The sequence below is a fragment of the Perognathus longimembris genome, chromosome 13, assembly GCF_023159225.1.
Source record: "Perognathus longimembris pacificus isolate PPM17 chromosome 13, ASM2315922v1, whole genome shotgun sequence".
Taxonomy (NCBI): Eukaryota; Metazoa; Chordata; class Mammalia; order Rodentia; family Heteromyidae; genus Perognathus; species Perognathus longimembris.
This window is the reverse complement of record NC_063173.1, coordinates 54,043,026-54,059,522: the sequence shown is the minus strand read 5'-3', so window position 1 is coordinate 54,059,522 and position 16,497 is coordinate 54,043,026. Positions and strand designations below refer to the sequence as shown.

At 40.7% G+C, this 16,497-nt stretch overlaps 1 protein-coding gene across 2 annotated transcripts; it reads right to left on the bottom strand.

Annotated features, from left to right (window-relative positions):
- Nucleotides 1-2,627: 2,627 nt before the first annotated feature.
- On the bottom strand, nucleotides 2,628-14,646 carry Ms4a1 (membrane spanning 4-domains A1). Of its 2 annotated transcripts, none has more exons than XM_048360562.1 (7): nucleotides 14,480-14,646; nucleotides 10,448-10,625; nucleotides 9,929-10,048; nucleotides 6,699-6,755; nucleotides 5,233-5,469; nucleotides 4,304-4,366; nucleotides 2,628-3,339 (listed from the first exon to the last, which is right to left on the bottom strand). In XM_048360562.1, the coding sequence occupies exons 2-7, from the start codon at nucleotides 10,604-10,606 to the stop codon at nucleotides 3,121-3,123; spliced, it is 855 nt and encodes a 284-aa protein (XP_048216519.1). In that variant the 5' UTR covers nucleotides 10,607-10,625; nucleotides 14,480-14,646; the 3' UTR covers nucleotides 2,628-3,120. The 2 variants fall into 2 exon arrangements, with proteins under 2 accessions (XP_048216519.1, XP_048216518.1); XM_048360561.1 differs by having other exon boundaries at nucleotides 4,304-4,405; nucleotides 14,480-14,642.
- Between the last annotated feature and the right edge of the window lie 1,851 nt (nucleotides 14,647-16,497).

The following is a 16,497-nucleotide window of genomic DNA, read 5'->3' as shown; positions in this document are numbered from 1 at the left end:
GCTGACCCCCTTTCTACTGAATGTGATGCCTCTATTCTTACTTACAAGTTCTCAACAACACTGCAATTTCCTTGTCCTTCTAAGCCCTGCTTCTGCTTTCTTAGATGTCCTCAACTTCACCTTCCTAATTTCAAGGCTTCTTCTCAGCAGGCAAATGTACACCTTCCTTATGAGCCTCTGGGGAGGCTCAGTCTATCCACGTTAAGTGACTCATCCATGAAATTCATTTTCAATCTGTTCTTTCATCTGGTGTGTAAACATGGATATCTGGTTATGTTATTTAATGAAGAATCTGCCATCTACAACATAAAGCTATAGTACAGATCCAGTATAAGCTCATGATCAAGTCTCCAGGCTTTTCCTTTGTAATTTCCCATCTCTCTCCTTTAGTCATTGCCATTCTGACCACCCATCCCATCTTGCCCATTATCCCAACTCTAAGTAGAGAGAGAATTTGATTTCCTTCCTTTGTACTTTTTATATCTAACAAAATCCTTCATGTTCATTAAGTCCTGTCTTCTCCAAAATAACTCTAAAATCTACCTACCACTCATCCCAATTGGATCTATTTTCTAAATTTTTGGAATTCGTGACGTCTGTACTCAGATACCTCAAAGGATTCTCTAATGTTACACTTCAGCTGGGTGCCAGTGGCAGCTTGTGTCTGTAATCTTAGATGCTCGGGAGCCTAAGATCTAAGAATAGAGGTTTGAAGGCAACCTGGGCAGGAAAGTCTTTGATACTCGTATCTTCACATAACCATCCAAAGGCCAGAAGTAGAGCTGTGGCTCAAGTGGTAGTGTTAGTTCACTGCACTAAGCTCAAGGACAGTGTCCAGGCCCTGCATTCAAGCCCTAGTACTGGCACAAGCAGACAAAAACAGTGTCCCTTGACACATATTTTTAGGTTCTGGTGACATCCAGTTTGTTAATTATAAAGGTCTGGTTTATGAGCTCATAATGATTCATGAGGTGAAATGGGAGGTTCACGGAGAGTGGATGAAGTTTTTTAAATATTTATTTCTTTCATAATTATAAAATTGTATAAAAATTAAGTGGAGATTTAATTCAGAGCCAAAGAACACATCTTTGGCTTTTAGTGGGGTTAATTAAGCATGTTTGCTATTGGTCAGTGTTACTGGATTCTTGGATTTATAGATAGACATTAAAAGTGTTAACACAAAGAATTATGTGGATTTTAAAAAATTCATTTACTTGAGATGTAAGAATGAATACATTTCAAACATATTTGAATCAACAAATATATTGCAGAAGTGGGGGAATTTTACAAAATGGATCTTGCAGTTTTTTAGGTTTTCTGTTTTAGTTCTTGTTCCCCTTCAACTTGTTATTGTCGTGTTTTTTTTTCCCCCTTCTCTAATTCAGTGTAGGAGCACTGTACCCAATGATGAGAGGGAGAAATGTATTATTAATGAGCTATTCCATAATTATTTTCCTTGGAAAGATAAAGATATGCTAACACAAATATTAATGACATGAGATCTCATTGTTCAAACCCAGATTGGGTTGTACAAATAAGTACCCAAGGCTGGAGGAACCTCTCATACTTTGACATTATAAAAGAAAAGAAGAAGGAATCACCCATGTTGTAAGCATATGTCAGAGAAAAGAACTCAAGTCTTATTCATTAAGAATTAATTTCAGGGACTCCATGTAGAGAAGTATTCTATCTCTGTCTCTCCCCGCCCCCCGTAATTTTAGGAACTATTTTTCCATTGGTAATCATTCACATAGTGGAAATGTCACAATGCATGCAAATTACATTATAGCATCTGGCTGGCAGATTATGGTAGTATTATCCTAGGTTAACATTATTTTCCTAGGCAAGGTACTAGTATCTCTGAATATGAAGGGGAATTTAAGAGTAAGGTTTGACATTTTAATTACGTTAATTCTAAGCATAATCTTCCTCCTGAGAATGTCCATAGCACTCCATGTATGCATTGTGACTCTGCCAGCTAATCAACTAATTCTTTGAATGTTGTACATTTCTAAGTGTTTTTGTTTTTGAGGGGTAAAATCTGATTCTAATCCTTTTTTGACTCTCTCCTGGTTTAGTGCTGGTGAGAGTAGGTTTTTTGACAAAACCTGCTGCCTTGGCTCTAGTAGTTTAAACAAGCAGACATTGGGGGTGACAATTTCAAACTTCAAGTATTGCCTGGATTTGAGTAGAAGGATGTGTGATGTGTGTTTGAATGGTCTCCTAGTTAGTAGCTATTGTTACCTTTGGTTGTTTATCTCTTGGAATTACTTGAAAGTAGGGATTCTTTCTTGATCATGAAAGGCCAAAGGGAATTATTGCATAAAATAACTGGCATCTGGAAAGCATTTTCTGGGCACAGCTGTGGACTATTTTTTGAGATATGGATACTCATTATGGCATTTTTACTAGTCATTCTTTTTCTCCTGCCTAAAGCCTATAAGTACATAATATGACCAAGAGCTGAGAATAGGAGTTGGGCAAAGTGAAGACTTTCCCACACATAAACTATGCTGTCTCTACAAATATAGGGCTGGGGATTGGCCTCTCAGACCTTTCCCAGTGGGGTGCACAGGCTCTGAAGAGTGTGCTACAGCGTGAGCCCAATGAGAACATAGCTGTGATTGGCTTCTTATTGTTGCTCATTATATTTACTTTCCTTTAAACATAATGCAAAAGAGGATGGCACCCAAGATGTAGAGTTGAAGATAGTTGGGAGATGGGATGAAACAGTCATATCACTTTTCTATCAACTACAGAGTCTCCATATTGCTGAAAAGACATGCAAAAACTACCTCTACTATTATTACTACAACTACTATTACTATTACTACTGCCAATAAAATGTCTATTGGAGGAAAAGTTAGTGGGAGATTATATTCTGTAGCACTTATTCTGCTTTTGTTCTAATTTAAGAAAGTTTTCTTAAGTGAGTTCCATGAAGGTACAATCTGCTACAATTGCTACATTTTTTGAATGTGAAAGATGGGAGGCTGCAGCACCCCAGCACTGATCAGAAGGATATACGGAACACAACTACTCTAGAGGGCCTGAGTAAGTAGGTTGACAATGAAAAGCTCCAAACACTAATGCTCAAACAAGGAAAGCAGCAGCAGAAGTTTAAGATGAGCTGTCATTTTCTATTGGGGAGGATTCCTGATCTTGAGGAGGTTCTGGAAAGTTTACTTCTGTTTCTTCTTCTTCTTCTGTTTGAACTGGAATAATTTCAATATCTTCCTCATTCTTTAGTTGGGAAGATACTTCAGTTAGCTCAAACATTTCTTCTTTCATTTCAACTGTCTGTTCTTTTTTTTCTTCAGCTGCCAGGAGAACCACACTCTAAAACACAAACAATTTTTTTCTAGACATTTCCATTGAGACCTTTCTCCATAATCTCTATAAATTATTTCCTAGTTTTTATGTTACTTGTGCTATTTACCATAGACCTCCAATTACCAAGATTTTTCAGATGCTCAAATCTTTATCAGATCACTTATTAAAACTTGAGTATGAGTAAATCCTCAAGAGCTTGTAGGCATTTGTCACTTTGCCTAGATTGGTCACACTAGAATTTGCCTAGAATGATCACACCTAGGAAAAGAGCACTTCCAAATATACATGTTTACATTCTAGTACTGATTTTCCTTCAGTGATTACAGCCCTGGGAACCATTGTTGTTGTTGTTGTTTTTCTCTCTCCCTTCTCTTTCTCCTTTCCTCCTCCTCTCTCCCTTCCCTCCCTCTTTTTTCCCCTCCAATCTCCTCCTCACTTCCCCCTCCCTCTTTCCTTCCCTTTCTCCTTTTCTCTCACCTTTTCCACATCTGTAAAACAAAATAATTAGTGACAATCCCTAAGCTCCATTCTTAACTATCCTATTATCAGAATACGCATATTTCCCTCTTTCAGAGCCTTTTAGAAAGTCAGGAGAACAGTGAGAAGTGAAATAGAAGAACTAGTGACTTTAATCAGTCTATCCTTCATCCATCCTGCATTCACACATTAAGCATGTACTCAGAAGCCATGGTGGAAGACTGTGGTATGAAGCAGGAGGAAAGGTTAGTAAGAAGGCACACATGTAACAATATGGAATAGAACAGAATAATTTGTCTAATCACAAGGAGATTTCCAGTTCCAAAACATTTGTGTTCACTACTGGTATTTTCTGCTTTCCAGAAATGTGACAAAACCATTTCTCATGAAGTTCCCAGTCTCCAAGTGTTACCAGATCCCATTCTCCATAAACAATCCTTTGTAAATCTGAATTTTCTAGAAGGATGTGATAGGAAGAGTGTTTCCTACTTACAGCTTTGGCCCTGGAGCACATCCTTTTCCATTCATTCTCAACAACGCCAGCAGTTACAAGTTTCTGGAAGAAGGCAAAGATGAGCATCACTGACAAGATGCCCTGAAAAAAAACACACACACACACAAGAATGGAGGTGGACATGTACCTATGGAAGAGAATGTGATGAATGCTCATTAAATGACTGCTGACTACAATTAAATGATCAAACAATCAAGTTGTTAAGTGAATAATAGCTGCCTGGAGGGACTGCTGCTATAGCCAATAGTATCTTCACAAGCCAAATGGCAAACAAAGTAAGACAGGAATAATCAGTTGGAGAATCACTTTTATGTAGGAAAGAAAACTGAGTCCCAAATTAACTGGTATCCACCTTAAAGTAGTATGAGATTACACCATGTGTGTTTGCACATTTTACAGAGAAAACTCCTTGGGAGAAAAGATGATTATCACATCTTAGAATAGCCATGTTCATCTTACTTAGTAATGGGCTGGAGCCTGGCTGAGATGGTAGAGTGCTTGTTTAGCAAGTGTGAGGCCCTGAGTTCAAAACCAAGTGCTGCTTAAAAAGGTTAAGAAATAGTAGCAACAGCAACAATAATACTAATATGAATAACACTAGTGGTATTAGTAATAATTAATAATGCTATTAATGTTAAAATAAACATGTACAGTACTTTTTATATACCAGACACTGTTCTGACTGCTTTGCATGCATTTACTAATTTATTCCTTGAAACAATCCTATAACTAGTGTTATAGTCCTAATTTGCAATGGAAGAAAGTGTGGCAGAAGAATATGGGTGAAATTCTTGCCCAAAGCTGTAGAGGCATTAAGGGAACAGACTCACACAGTCTGGCTCTAGAGTTGATGCTCATAATAAGAAACACTATTTTTCCTCCGGAGAGATATTTAGTTTCACACTTACTAAGAAAACAGATTGTATGTTGTAACAGAATTGTGTTGATGCAGAGTTTTTCTCAGCGGGATTAGTTGGTTCACAGTTGTATATGTTAACATAAGGCACAGGAGTTTTAATAAGATTCAGACTCTCCATTTTTAAAAAATGAGACATTGTAATATTAAGTATATCCATGATCAAAAGAATTATTCCAGAAATGGCAGAGAAGAGGCTCAGTGAGTTCATGATCACTTTCATTCTGACCTGAAACAGAGAGGAACAGATTTATTAATTAGTTATGATTCCCATTGGAGAATATAGCCTAGGAAGAAACCCGAAGATGCCCTTCTCCTGATGCACAAAAATGCCACATCTAAATCCCATCAAAGGCCTGAGGATCTTAGCCCCTTTGTCAGCATAAAGCACAATCTTCAGTCATCTCTCTCATTCCAAATAGAAACCAGAAGCAGCAGCAATGACTCAACCACTTTCTCCTTATTGATGTAAGTTACAGGCAGTGCCAGTCTTTCAAAATACGGTCAGGGTTCTCATGGGTGAGAGAACGTGAGTGTGAATGTTTCACCTTGCAGGGATGACAAAAGATTGGAACTGAAGGAGTATGTGACAGGGACCAATATGGTACAATTACCAGTGGGTAACATTTTATGAAACGGTAAGGGCTTCATGTACCCAGAATCAGGGGCTCTATTGGACCTGTCTTCTATGTATTAATGAATCTCTAGGTGTTATATGAATGAGATCACACTGTAGCCTTTCCTAGGGTTTGAACTCAGGGCCTGAGTGCTATCTCTAAGCTTTTTATTTTTATTTTTTTTTAATTTGCTCAAGGCTAGCACTGCTACTTGAGCCACAGCTCTACTTGCAGCTTTGGGGTAGTTTATTGGAGATAAGAGTTTCATTGGGGTTACTTGCTCAGGCTACCTTCAAACTGTGATCCTCAGATCTCAGCTTCCTGAGTGGCTAGCAATTCATAGGCATGAGCCACCCGAGCCTGGCCACACCGTAACTTTCTAAAGCTACTGGAATACTATCACACATCTTATTCCATTTCATCCTCATGCCTACTTCCTGGAGTGGCCAGAACTAGTATTTCCATTTCGGAGTGAGAAATGCAGAGGTTTATAGAGCTAAGTATTTGAGGTTATGACTTAGGGTTCTAACTCAACTAGAACCAGAATCAGAAAAAGCTGATTAGAGAATGCTCCTAATGGTGGTCTTTTTCAATGACATTCTTTAACAAATATCAAAAGGTCAGTGGTTTGCATGTAGCACTTAGTATTGACAAGTCTACCAGAATTCTGGGAGATCTCATGTTCAGATACTTTTAAGAATAAAGTCACACTTAGCATAGCCAAGGATGTTTTGCTTTGTAGACTTTAGTCGGTGATTCCACATCTCTTTAAGGGCCCTAGTTGGGATATGAGAAGACAGATACTGCTCTGGTGTGTGGGAAAAGACATTGGGTTACTTGCCAGACTCTTCCTGAAGCTTTTCTCAGCAGCCACCAGGAGTGAACCAGAAATAATGAACTGTGAAAAGAGAAGTGGGGGGAAGAAGAAAGAAGGGGGTGGAGAGATTACTTTTTGACACTGAGAACTGGTCATAAAGAAGCCTTCTACATATTCAGCGACTCCCACTGAAATCTGCACCATATTTTATTAAGCTCATTTATATTTTAGTAGTTGAGACAGACATTTCCTTGTCAGTGTCTACACAAAATAGGTAGAGGCCTCTAGGTCTTTCAAATTGAAATGAAGAGGTGCACCAACAATAACATTATTTAGTCTTTATTGACTAAGTTGCAATCAGCTGCAGTCAACATTTTTCAAAATACATTTAGGGCTGATGTCTCTAGATAGGATAGATAAAAAAATAATCAATGTGAATTAAAAATTTATTTATGGGCTGGGGATATGGCCTAGTGGCAAGAGTGCTCGCCTTGTATACGTGAGGCCCTGGGTTCGATTCCCCAGCACCACATATACAGAAAACGGCCAGAAGTGGCGCTGTGGCTCAAGTGGTAGAGTGCTACCCTTGGGCAAAAAGAAGCCAGGGACAGTGCTCAGGCTCTGAGTCCAAGACCCAGGACTGGCCAAATTTGGCCAGTCACTGGCTTCTTTTCCGGTTGAGGCTGGAAAGGTGGGAGGGGCTCCCTTCCACATTGTCCCAGGGCTGGGCGAAGGGCAGCATCTCACTCTTGGCGCTCTTCCTCCACCAAGGCCATAACAGTCCCCAACACTTAGCCTTCCATATTAAAACGATATTAACGGTCATCACTGTTGATGCCAGTGTGAGGGTTCACTGTGTGCCAGACTCTGTCAGAGATCTTTGTTTTGTTTTGTTTTTGCCAGTCCTGGGCCTTGGACTCAGGGCCCGAGCACTGTCCTTGTCTTCTTTTTGCTCAAGGCTAGCAACCTGCCACTTGAGTCACACAGCACCACTTCTGGCCGTTTTCTGTATATGTGGTGCTGGGGAATCGAACCCAGGGCCTCACGTATACAAGGCGAGCACTGTTGTCACTAGGCCATATCCCCAGCTGCGAATTAAAATTTTTGATTTTCCTTTTCCTCTTGTTGGCATTAACTTGTGCTTACTAGGCAGGCTCTCTACCACTTGAGTCATGCCACTAGCTCTTTTTATGGTCTTTATTTTTCAAATAGGATTTTACCTTTTGCCTGGGATAGCTAAAATCTCAATCTCTGACAACACACCACCTCACTCACCTTTTTATTAGTGGAAAAAGAGTCTTGTGAACTTTTTTTCTTTTGCCCAGAGCTAGCCTTAAACCACTATCCTTCCTTGCCCCAGTCTCAGCCTTCTGGGTAGCTAGGATTACAGACATGAAGCCGCCGTTCCTGGCTTATTTTTATTTTTTTAGTAAAAATATTCCTTGGAATTCAAAGTAACTTAAATGGCTTTGATGCCAATGTAAAGTCAATGTAGAAGGAAATCATTGGCTGGAATATCCTAAAATGGTGCTGGCAAAACTGGTTCAACACCTGCAACAAACTAAAACTAGATCTTTACATATCACCCTGCACCAAATTCAATTCCAAATGGATCAAAGACCTCGAAATTAAAACAGATACCCTGAAAACACTAAAAGAAGGAGTAGGAGAAACACTTGGGCTCCTTGGCACAGGACAAAACTTCCTTAACAAAGACCCAGAAATGCTACAAATCAAAGAAAGGATGGACAAATGGGACTGTATCAAACTGCAGAGCTTCTGCACGGCAAAGGACATAGCTCGCAAGATAAACATAAAGCCCACAGATTGGGAAAAGATCTTTACTGGCTATACAATGGACAAAGGCCTCATATCTAAAATATATGGAGAGCTAAAAAAATTAAATTCCTCCAAAACAAAACCGCAAAGAACCAATAGCTCCCTCAACAAGTGGGCTAAAGACTTAAAAAGAGACTTCTCTGATGAGGAAATGAGAATGTCCGAGAGACATATGAAAAAGTGCTCTACATCACTGGCCATAAAAAAAATGCAAATCAAAACAACATTGAGATCCCACCTCACCCCAGTAAGAATGTCCTATATCAAAAAAACTAACAATGGCAATTGTTGGAGGGGATGTGGCCAAAAGGGAACCCTACTTCATTGTTGGTGGGAATGTAAACTGGTTCAGCCACTCTGGAAAGTGGTATGGAGATTCCTCAGAAGGCTAAACATAGAGCTCCCCTATGACCCAGCAGCCCCACTTTTGGGTATCTATCCAAAAGACCACAAACAAGAACACACTAAAGCCACCAGCACAACAATGTTCATTGCAGCACAATTTGTCATAGCTAGAATTTGGAACCAACCCAGATGCCCCTCAGTAGATGAATGGATCAGGAAAATGTGGTACATATATACAATGGAATTTTATGCCTCTATCAGAAATAATGACATTGCCCCCATTTGTAAGGAAATGGAAGGACTTGGAAAAAAATTATACTAAGTGAAGTGAGCCAGACCCAAAGAAACATGGACTCTGTGGTCTCCCTCATAGGGAATAATTAGTACAGGTTTTGGCTAGTCACAGCAGAGGATCCTAAAAGTGTCAATACAAGAAATGATGGTGGTTATTTCTTAATTCCCTTGGAGGGAAACCGTGTAAAGAGCCTTCCTTATGAAAGTCCAATCTTGCACTCATGGTTAGAGCAGCAGTCATAAGGAGCATGGCAGCAAGATAAACCTCACTGCCCTGTCTGTGCTGCAGTCAGCCAGGTTAATGAGTTTGGGAAACATGCACCTGAAATATAACAAAGGAGAGTTGCTGTACTCCTAAAGTGAAAGAGATTTTGAGGGGATCAGATCAGTTTTCTCAGGTGCCGCAGTCAACAATCAGAATTGGTAGGGAGGAAGGAGTAGATGCGAGAACACAGGGTGTTCTTGTTTGCTTTTGATTTTCAGAACACCAGCTATCTAGATGTTTTTATCTTCTCCACAGAATTAGCTATGTAAAGGCCCTGCTTTAAACACTCTTCTTTCCTGTACAGATCTGGACAGAGCATCTTGCTTTGAAAAGTTCACACAAAGCACCACCACTAATGCTCAACTATGGTATTCACACAGTTTAGTCATGCTCTCTTTCATTATTTTAACCCAGTAATTATTATTCTATCTGTATACTTAACACAAAATAGCTCCATTCCTTTTTAAAGCATTTTTCTTTATTACATCAATGACTACTTAGTTTTACTCACCATAGTGCCTCCCCAGAGAGGGTACCACACCGTCACACAGATGGGTGCATAGACCCCCATGGGGATCATCAGCAGACCCCCCAGGGCAAGATGGAAGAGTCCATTCATGATCTGCACAGCCTGGGGGGAGAGGGACACCATGCACTGAAATAATCACAAGTGGACAGTGAAGAGGTTTGAACCCTGGGACCTGACTTGGGTACAGAATGCATAAGGGAAGTGGTAGAGGTGGCCTGGGTCCTGTCTTTTTCTTCTGTTTCCCCACCAGGCAGGATATTTCCCTGTTATGTCTGGAATTTTAGCAGTGGCTTGGGATGGAAGATCTTTAATGTTCAAGCACAAATATGACCTAAGATCACCTTACAGTGAGCCTGGTGCATACTTGATTTGGGTCATTGTGTCAGACACAAGGACCATATCATTTTGGACCACATCTCTCCACATTTTTCCCGGCCCACAGAACCAGCCTCTACATGCCACAGCATCTCTGGGACCTGAAGTGTAGGGTGACCGACTCACCCCCAGAGCCTTCGATTCTCTCATGAAGAAGCTTTGTGTGGGGCCCACCAGGGAAGACACCCTCCTAAGGTTTGCTTTCTGAGCAGGCTGCAGCCCAGTGGGGCCTTTCATGGGCTCTGCCGGGAATGTTCCAATCACTGAGTTTCTGGGTGCCGTCATTTTTTGTTCTCAAAACTCCCTGGAAATGAATAATATAAGTATAACATAGGCACAGACGTAAAACATTTGAATATCTGTCTTGTAGCAGACTTGCAGCTCAGTAGGACTTTGGTAAGACAAACTATCTGGATGTCCCAGGTCCTTTAAATGGATACAATCAAGAGAGATAAAATCAAGCTGTGACCCTCTCTGGAAAAACAAAAGAGAATTCAGCTAAGTAGTTGCTATCAATAATAAATATCAAAAGCAAAAAGTTGAATAGAGTGTTGAAACTGGAGCTAGGCATTGTAAATCACCTTCTCATTTCAGAAACCAGTCACACATCCATCACACACTCTTCCTGTGCTCTGGGCACAGGAAGGGCATGGACATCTGTCAGTCAGTATTTTCAAAGACCAGCGGGTAGATTGTGGGCTAACCATAGGATTTTCATCATCAGTGATATTAAAATCTGAACTGATCAAAAAAATCACGGTTCAGCTGATCACAAACTTGCTGATTTTATTAGCTACAGCAACTTCTGCATTAAAAAAATTTTTTTTCCTGAAGATGCCATTATTTCTGTGTCCATCCTCTAAAGAAGCTTTCACAGTCTGTGGGTTTGGATTTGAGCAATGACTTGGAGGTCCACTAACCCCATCATGTACTGAAATGTTTGAGGCTGCCTGCCCTGTTAACCTCCACTTCCTCCTTTGCCACTCAAAATAGCGTTGCATTTTCATTCTTTCAGCCTCTGTGCACTTATCGCTGAGAATAAATGTTCTTATCTTCTATTTATTTCCACCAAGACCTTTACCCATTCAGTGAATTGCTTCTTCCTTGTGATATACAGCCTTACACTCTAGGCAGAAAAGTTAATTCCATCATTGGTGCTACATTTGGGATCTCTGTAGAGTTGCGATAATAAGTACCTTGCTTAATTCAAACTATTGTTTTTAAAATAACCTAAGTTATTTTACAACTGAGGTATTACCTACTCGAATTATTCCTATAAATTATTACTATTCCGAACCTTTATGACTAAAATTTGCTGTAATGTCCCCAAACACACAGCCCCGCTTTCTTAAATCTAGCAATGGCCCCAGCTACTACCCCATTTCCCCTTTACCTCAGATTCTTTAATGCTTTATATTTTACCCTCTCCTCCAACTTCCTTCTCACCCACTCACCTCTTTGTACTTTGCCCCTAGTTTCTGTCAGAGGCATTCAGCTGAAAGTGTTTAAAGACCATGCTGCAGACTTGATGGCCACCTTTTCTAGGTGGCGTGCCAAGATTGTCTTAGTCCTTTACTCCCATCTCCCAGATTTAAGAAGTTGTGGCCAAATTTCATGCCAGCTTCTTCATTCCCGATGCTCCATCAGTTGACAAATAATGTTATTTCTACCTCTGCAATGTGTCTTGCGTGTGGACCTTTCTTGGTTTTGTCCAAAAGTTTTTATTTTTTTGGCTTCAGTCATTTTCTTTTCTAATATATCCTACACAGGGGTGCTAGATCCAAATCTAAATCACTGCGCAAGCCATGCTTTTTCTCTGTGTAAATTCTTCTGCTGTCCTGTCCTTGATTAGGGAAATCCTCCATCTGGCCCCTCTAGGTCTTTGCTGTTCAGCTCCATATGACTTCCAATGCTGATAGCTCACCAGAGCCACTGGCCTGGACATACCCTCTGCCTCCTTGTTCAATCTGGAGACACCTTCTCTCTCTCCCTTTCCTCTGAAGACACATCACCCGAAGCCATCCTTGCCCTTACCTGATTGAAAGGAGTCATTCCAAGTCCAAAGCTGTTTTAGCATTTGTTACTTCTCACTCAGTTCTTTTCAGTGTTACGTTACAACTCTAAGGGAGTGTAAAGTCCTTACAGAAATTGGGTGTCCTACTAGGATTTCACAGGGAACCTGCCTCCTGCATAGTAAGAGCTCAAGAAATGTTTGATAGAACACCAAACTCAGTTCCTTCCTCTAAATGGGTGCTCGGGATGCTGGTTTAAAAGGTAAGTTCACTTCACTTGTCCATCAGTGAGAATAAGCTATTTTCTTTATTTTTTTCTTTTTTTTAAAGTTTTTATTATAAAACTGATGTACAGAGAGGTTACAGTTTCATACGTTAGGCATTGGATACATTTCTTGTACTGTTTGTTACCTTGTCCCTCATACCCCCTCCCCCCTCCCCCTTTCCCCCCCTGAGGTGTTCAGTTCACTTACACCAAACAGTTTTGCAAGTATTGCTTTTGTTGTTGTTTCTCTTATTTTACCCTTTGTCTCTCAATTTTGGTATTCCCTTTCAATTTCCTAATTCTAATACCAGTACACACTGTTTCCCATACACTCAGATAAGATTACAGAGATAGTGCAGATACAATCACAAGAAGGTGATACAGGAACATCATCAATAGTAGAAACTACAGATACACATGGGATGTTGAAAGTAGTTACAACTGTGATATAACAATCATTTCCATAAAATGGAGTTCATTTCACTTAGCATCATCTTATGTGATCATAAGGGTATAGCTATTGGGCTCTTGTGATTCTCTGCTGTGACTTGCCTAAACCTGTGCTAATTATTCCCAATAAGGGAGACCATAGAGTCCATGTTTCTTTGGGTCTGGAGAATAAGCCATTTTAATGGAAATTGTAAGGCAATCTTCTTTCTCCTTCTCTCGGACACAAGCTCTCTCTCTGTCTCTGTCTGTCTCTTTCTCACTGGTTGGTCTCAGGAACCCATTATGATATGGTTAAAATGAATCTCTCCCCCTTGTTTCCCCCCACCTTCCTAGGTTAAGGGAAAATTTTGTGCTCAGTTTACTGTCTATTCCCCTGTAGAAAATACAAGCCGTTAGGTTTAACATCATCTAGGTGTATTTACACATCTTAGTATACCTTTGGAGACAAAAGCAATTAAGGCAAAGTGACTGGGGTCATTTTCCTCTGACTGTGACTGATTTTTTTGGTTTTTTTAGGATTAGTATCAGACAGTCCTAAAGGTATTCTTATTTTTTAGCTCACTCAATATACATGACAGAGTGAGTATTATTATTTTCTGTATTGTGGATAAGGAAGCTGACCCATGCAGAGGTTTAGCAACTCATTTATACGGCTAGAGCCCCAGTTGGAACACAACAGGGTAGAAATGGTGCTGTGGTCTCCATGTGCAGTCTACTCCTTTTGTAGCCTGTCTCTGAGTTGATTGCCCATGGTAGCTTTGGAGAGAACAGTTAAGAAGCTTGAATGCACTTCAAGCCTTGAAGCCACCAGGATCAAGCCACAATGCTATTAGAAAGTCTGACTAGGTAAGTCCACGAATGGAAACAGACTCTCTAACCCACCCATCCTTATCTGTCATACCATTTCAGCCCTTTATTATTGTTTTTCCATTTTCACCATTTAACAAAAAAGCTTATGAATACAATATATCTTGATTAATGTCACCTCTTTCAATATTCTCAACCATCCCTCCCTTACCCATCCCTTCCCTCACTCTTCTTCACTTTGTAGGATATACATTGGATTTTTGATAGCATGATCCTCCCTCCCTCTTTTCCTCTTCATTCTCGTACCCCTTTTCCCTTGACCCCACCCTACAAATACCTGCTTCTTGGTGTTTTTTTTTTTTTTAATTTTGCTGAACTTCAATTTTGGCTTTCCAAAGAATTACACTATTTGAGATCACCCTTGAATCTACCATACATTTGTTTACACTCGCATACCACCCAATACATTTAATTAGGAGTTTGTAAGCCAAAATCTAGCTTCTACATATAAGGGAAAACATAGATCCTTTGTCTCTCTCTTGGCTTGACTTACTTAACCTGTATTTTCCGCAAGTATTCCATTTCTTTCTGCCTTTTAAACAGAGCAAACTCACAGATTCTTACCTAAATTTCCAAGGCTTTGAATTTTCAAGGCTTCTAGGCTCCAAGGGCTGATCCGTTTGCAGCTTCTGGTGTCTCAAGGACTTGAGGGTGAATGAAATAGACCAGGCCTGGGGTGGCTACCTCTGAGAGATACCAGGTGACAGGAAATCAGTAGCTGCTGCTACCTTGCTCCAATTACTTTGGTTTAATATAAACTTACCAGAGCCAAAGGAGAGAGAAAAAGTTTCTGCTACACCAATAGGTTTCACTTCTTGAAAAACACCCCCAAGGGACAGCCTGGTGCCCTTCATGCTACCTTAATTAGAAGAACTTCTGCGGCCCCCACCCTGCAAGCAGGTGTGGGCAGCAGGTCCCTAAGGGCTGAAAGAACGCTGGAAATTCTCCCAAGATGGGTTGCTAGAACTTTTTACCTTTCTGCTTTGCTTTTAGGGGTGATAGGTAGGGGGGAGGCAGCCATGCAGAGGTTCTCGGGGGTATTACACTTCTTGGATTCCAAATGGCATCTTTATCTGCTCACACTTCGGGTTTTAGTGGGTCATGTCTTGTCTCCTGTCAGATTTAGCAGAGATGGCTGGAAATACTCATTCACATAGAACACGGATCTTGAGGCAACAGCAAGCCTCCTCCCCATTTGGGTATGGAGAGTGAAATAGCACTTGATAGCACTTGTGCCTGTGAACAAGTGTTTTCCTTCCATGTGTCCAGTTCCCTGGGATCCCTCTTCAGTACCACATAGAGCTGCATGGTTAAGCCTAGGGCAAGTAGGCGAATGGAGGGAGTGGGTGACATCAGGGGTCTAAACCAAAGAAATATTTGTCCAAAGATAGAATCACCCCCATCTCCAAGTATAAACTTTGTTCATATGTTGGGATTTTTTTCATTACTTTAAAAATTCTGTATGCAGTACTGCTTTTGTTGGATACAGAACTATAAATTATTACTGAATCTGAGGTTATCTCTGAGGCTATCCCTCCCTCCCTCCCTCTCTTCCTCCCTCCCTCCCTCTCCTTTCTTTAACATGGTTTGGAATCAGGTGGCTGGAAGCAGTGAATAGAAGTAATTCCGGGGAGGAAGATTTTGGTGAAAGAGAAAAAGGTGAAGTGTGGTGTTAGTGCAACAAGCTACTATTTGAATAGAGCTACTAAAGTCTATGGTCATCCAGAATACTCCAGGGCAATTGATTCATTCAGCTCTTAAAATGCTATAGCAAGAGGGGCAGTGGAAAGAGAAACCTTTCTAGATTCTAGTTGTGGGTCTTTGCTGCTGAAATTCCTGCATGGTTACAACAGGGCTGATATTATATAAAAAACAAAACAAAACAAAACAGAGATTTGGTTATTGTAGTTCAGGAGACTAGAAAGTTTTGAGGCCAAAGATCCCATATCTGGCCAAGGCCTTTGTGCGGCATCATTTCCCGGAGGAAAGCGGAGGGCAAGGGAGGGTGGTGTGCATGAGAGAGAGAAGGTGGCCAAGCTGAGGTCCTCTGACTAGCTGGCACACACTCCTGCGATGCCTAACCTACTTCCATGGTAACAGCAAAGCTCTCCTGACCCAATCTCATCTGGAAAGTCTCTGTCCTCGACACTGTTGTATTTGGGATTGGGGCTGGGTTGCAGATGATGGTGAAGCCTAAGGTTGGGCCCAGGATAGGGTGTGAATAAGCGGTTGTGTGTCTTCAGTGTGTGTGGGAGCAGGGTCTGGATGTGCAGATGTGTGGCCTGAAAGAGGCTGGAGTTGGGGTTGCACAGCCTGTTCTTTGCATTGGTGTCTAGTTTAGTCTTCTTCCCCCCACCGCCTCCAACATTGGGTTGGTTGTTAATCTGGCTTTCATGGCCAGTGAGATAGCTTTAAGGCTATGTATGATTCCTCCTAAATGAACTTGAGTTCAGTTTCTGAGAATAAACTTTTACTCTGACATTGTGGATTTGGTGTGATTGCCCTTTCAATGATGGTGTTTTAATTCTTATTACACTTAGGATTTGACAATGGCATCTTTTTTGATCTGTCACATTTCCCCC

Coding starts and splice junctions, on each gene's coding strand:
- Ms4a1 (XM_048360561.1), bottom strand. CDS start 10,606: ATGACGGCACCCAGAAACTCAGTGATTGGAACATTCCCGGCAGAGCCC. Junction 5,470..6,698: donor AAAGCTTCAGGAAGAGTCTG/GCAAGTAACCCA, acceptor TCTCTGTTTCAG/GTCAGAATGAAAGTGATCAT. Junction 4,406..5,232: donor ACATACAATCTGTTTTCTTA/GTAAGTGTGAAA, acceptor GTTTTTTTTCAG/GGCATCTTGTCAGTGATGCT.